The 4,815-nt window shown below is 38.5% G+C and overlaps 1 protein-coding gene across 1 annotated transcript; it reads left to right on the forward strand.

The window, feature by feature from the left end:
* On the forward strand, window positions 1-3,553 carry LOC120464202 (uncharacterized). The gene is made up of 5 exons (XM_089119316.1): window positions 1-255; window positions 771-861; window positions 1,590-1,937; window positions 2,446-2,535; window positions 3,084-3,553. The coding sequence occupies exons 1-5, from the start codon at window positions 64-66 to the stop codon at window positions 3,455-3,457; spliced, it is 1,095 nt and encodes a 364-aa protein (XP_088975442.1). The 5' UTR covers window positions 1-63; the 3' UTR covers window positions 3,458-3,553.
* The last annotated feature ends 1,262 nt before the right edge of the window (window positions 3,554-4,815 follow it).

Below are 4,815 nucleotides of genomic sequence, written 5' to 3' on the forward strand. Positions count from 1 at the left end.
GAGGTGGGGTATTTCATTGTATTGTATTGTATTTTGTATTGTATTGCTCTTGTTTGCAGGAGGATGCCAGGCCCGACCGGGACTCAGAGCCATGAGCTCATTCCTGGATATGTAACATCTCTGTCTTGTGAGTTTGTTTGTGTCTCCACAGGTCCGGCTGACAGGAAGAGAGAGTGGCAGAGAGACAGCCAGCAGAGCCCAGATGATGGACGTCCGTCCACTTCTTCTCAAGACTCTCGGAGAGCAAAGGCAAAGGTAAGGTGACCAACAGTCCTGTTTTCACGTCCTGTCCTGGCCCTCCTGGCTGCTCTTTATAAAGTGATGAAAATGTCCTGGTTTTCAAAAAACTGCTGGGAAAGATCAGCTCTACAGCAAAATATAGATGGGCAAGGAAGAAAAACAGGATAAAGAGGAAGAAAACTAAAGATATAAATATATTTTGTTAGTTCTTTTTGGCAAATTTGTGAGACATATATATTTGTTCAATTTGGAGACATTTCTTTCAGTTATTTATTATTTATATATTTACTTTTGTAATACTGAAGAGACATTATTTCATTATTTTTGAAACCTGTCATAATAAAGAGTAACCTCTGAGAAGCCTATCTGAATTTGTGTCTTGTTAATGTAACAATTTTCTATTTATACAGAGGAGGAATAGCCTACTTTCAATGTATTGAAATGAATAAGGCATCTTTGAGTAAACTTTGAGTATCTGTTTGCTGGGCCGAGTGTCCTGGTTTTTGGTAATCAAAATATGGTCCCCCTAGGCAGAGGAAGAGGAGAAGCGTGATTCCCGTGACTGGAGCGGCATCATCCCAGACCAGAGGACTGCACCGATACCCGAGAGAAGAGCTGAGGGTAAATCAAATGACCATTGGAGAATATTATCACTGGAGTGTCATTAATTACCATATATGACCACACCATATTATATCAAAATACAACTGAAGCCAATAATCAGATTTAGTTTTTATTCCAAGACACATCATAACATATTTAAATGAGGATTGGGTACAAATTTCAAGAATAGCCATCATTTGAGTATCCAATGTTTAATAATTATGATTAGTTTGAAACATGCTTGTGTGTGATATTCCCTGCTTTAGAGGATCATGGTCACACATGGTACACAACATTATAAGTTATTATTAATATTTGGTTGGTTCTCTTGTTTTTGCATGTGTTTTTAATTCAGCTTTATATAACAGCCTGGACAAAAATGATGTTGCCAAATTGTTTATGTTTTATTGAATTATTATCACAAATTAAACAATCGACTCCCAGCTTAACTGTGCAAAATGACTACAAAATCTTACACACATTTATAATAACATTTAAATGCAAGACAAGAGTGCAGATGTCAGATTTCCTGGGCCGGACGTCACTTGTGTTCACTATTGTATATAGCTGTAATTGTAAATGTAAGGGAGAAAAGGAAAGCATGTGTGTGTGTGTGTGTGTAATCAGGCACTAGGATGATTGGGAAGAACATATTTAACTGTTTTCATCCCATGTTCTTCTTTCTTCATGATGTCAAGCCTCAGTATTTACGGTTTCTTGTGTTAATGTTTTTACCTTTCTTCAAGGCATCTGTGCTTTCTTACGGAGAATCGGGAAGGCTGTAAAGCTGGACTGCAGTGAGGTCGATATACTTGTGTCCACATATCCCTCCTGCAATCCCACGGATGTCCAGCAGGATTCATCCGAGTTTTACTGGGCAACACCAGTGCATCCGTGTCCATCTGGAGTCCAGCTGCCGGTTAATGCCGATCCGGACGATCCCGAAGACTCTTGCACATCTGTCCTGGACCCAGAGCCGGCAGTGGCGCGAGATCTAGAGCTGATGTCTCTCTCAGGATTGTCCAGTCTCTCTAGTATCGAGCTGACGCCGGACTCTATTCAGGACGATCCTGACGATGCATCGTCTGTCCCGGGTGAGTCTATGGTCATTATTATTACTGTCAGTACTTTCATTATACCGAGTTGTGTTGTCGAGTTCATCTTGTGTACCTAATTATTAAAGTCCCCCGCTGGTCAATCAATTCATCCCTTTAAACTCATCTTTGATCACCAAATATTTCCATATTTAAATGTTTTTTTCTTTGAAAAAACAATCCGTCACGCCTTAAAATAGCTTGAATGTAACTCGACACCCTTGCCTCATTTAGTATGCTCGGTTCTATGAATATGCAAATGAGCCCCGCCTCCACTCACTCACTCAGCCCAGAGATCCACTGGTTGACGATCACACGTTGATCTGATTGGTTACAAGGTGGTTTGTGACGTCAGAAACACCAGCGATTTCACACCGTGTTTTTGAGACTGTCTTTGGTTCACTGCAGTTTTAAGGAGGAAATACTCTGAAAATACTTGAAAAATGTGCCACTTTTCCAGTTGTCTCACCTCACAATTGAATTCTTTCTTCATTATGTCTTCCCTCAGATTTTGCTGAAAGCCAAACACAGAAGAAGAAGAAAGATGTGGGTGCGTTTCTCCGTAGGAAATGGAGGGCTATGATAGCGCCGGCTGTTGGTAAGTCTATTATTAGTCTACTGTCATTCTTTTCGTTATAGTTGTAGACTTTTGCTCTAGTCTACGGTTTATGTTATTCTTGTTCCCCTTAAATTATTAGTGTTCAACATTCAGCATCTATTTTATTTTTCACTATAATCTAGCGGTGGGAATCTTTTGGTGCTTCGCGATTCGAAACGATTCTCGATTTTGAATCAAATTTCGATTTGAAATGAGCATTTTGATTGTAGTTTACTGTTGTGTGTTACTTCTCTTATTTGACTGCGGTACACAGTTTAATAGCTCTAGAGAAAAAAAGAAAATCCGACTGAATTAAATGTGAACCTTGAAATGTATTTAGTTTTTTAGCAATGAGTGCATGAAAATAGTTACACATCCGGTTTTCTTCCATTTGAAAAGGCATTTTTGTGTGTGGGCTGTAGTCATATACGTTTACATAAGGGATTTATTAATATGAAAATGATTTTGTGATTCTCTACTGTCTTTGTTTTGTCCGAAGTTGGCGTGGCGTAACTGAATTTATTTTTCCATTTTTTTTTTTTTTTTAGAAAAACCATCAAGAAGGAGGGTGAAGAAAGGCTCATTCATCCAACGAACATGGAAAACTCTAAAGGTTTCCGCTCTTGGCTGTTACGGGGACGACACAGTGGACCCAGATCCAGCAGATCTACAGCCACAGATATCTGTCCTCTCCAGGGACTTAACCGAGCCAGGTCCATCTCACCGCGAGATCAGTTCTGACCAGTTACCCTTCTCGGGTCCATCTCACCGCGAGATCAGTTTAGACACGTCACCCTTCTCAAGTCCATCTGGTTCCCAGTCAAGTTTCTTTTACTCCGATTCATCGTCTGCTCCATGTTTGACCGATCTTCTCTCAGAGTTATCAATTTTAATGGGAGATTACGAGCCTGTTTCCAGTTAATCCAGTCTCAAGCTGATCCTGAGCTGAGTTGTAGGACTGTGCACACGTTTGTTTTCTGTATTGACTAAGCCTGAATTGCGGAAGAATCATCAAACTGAAGCTGAAATTGGGCAACCTGATATACACGGACACTGTTGGTTGAGGACTAAATTGGACTTAGTGTGATTTCAATTTTCCACGTTGCTGTTGTTTTTTTGTTTTTTTTTCTTGATTGTTTCAAGTCCTTTTGTATTTTATTTTCATTTTTTACATTTTTTATTCTGATTGAATATTGTATTGGTTTCTCTCATCTTTTCCTATTTTGTTTCTAAGGTGACGAGAGTTGAAAGGAGAATTTAAAGGGTAATTGGGTGAAAGAGTTGTAGCTAGAATTAGATTCAAACGTAGCTAAAATTAGGTCAGACGCGTCTCAAGCCATTATACGGCTGGAACTGCAAATATACGGCTGGAGCGTTTGGTTGTTGGTTGTAGAGCGAGACACTGCTTCACTGCTGCTCGCCCTGCGATCGATTGCCAAACTCACTTTCTTTACACTCACTTACAATCGAACATTTTCCTATACGTGACTCGTGCGTCTACACTACATCCGTACCACTAAAAAGACGGATTATACCCAAGTCTTGAGTCATAAATTAGTATAAATACTAATAGCATCACCTTTTTGTATTTTATTTATTTTTATTTATTTTCATACCTAGAATATCCAGATCCACCATTTTCACATTTATTTCCATTTTCACATTTATTTCCATATTCACATTTATCTCCCAGTTTAAAGCTAGACTAAAGATGCATTTATTTAGCCAGGCGTTCATATAAAATGTTTATCTTACAGTTACTGTAATGGTCTCTAGTTTATGCCCCGACTGAGCCTGGGTTCTCCCAAGGTTTTTTTTCTTCTCCATCGGGTCACTTGATGGAGTTTTTCGGTTCCTTGCCACTGTTGCCATTGGCTCGCTCAGTTGGGGATATTCAAATTAAATGACCCATCATACCATTGATCAGCTCCACCAAACTTGGATGTCTTTTTTTTTTCCAGTAATAAACAAACACTCACTGTAAAAAATGATTTTTTGGTTAAGTAAATACGAGTGAAAAAACCCAATGTAATTTACTTGAAAAAGTTAGTTCAGGCAAGAATTTAATAAACTAAGTAAATTCCATATCAGTACTTATTTCAAGCGAGTATAAATGAAAGTGTAATATCAACTCAATAAAATTAAGTAAAAATTACTTAACTTTTCTGATACTGGGGTTCCCATCATGCACTGGACCTTGAATAATTAATGAGGTTCATTTTTAACTGGTTTCCAGCTGTATTTACACTGTTTTATCATTGATTTTTGTTTTCAGTATTA

Source organism: Pimephales promelas, chromosome 14, assembly GCF_988280905.1.
Source record: "Pimephales promelas chromosome 14, fPimPro1.hap1.1, whole genome shotgun sequence".
NCBI classification, from domain to species: Eukaryota; Metazoa; Chordata; class Actinopteri; order Cypriniformes; family Leuciscidae; genus Pimephales; species Pimephales promelas.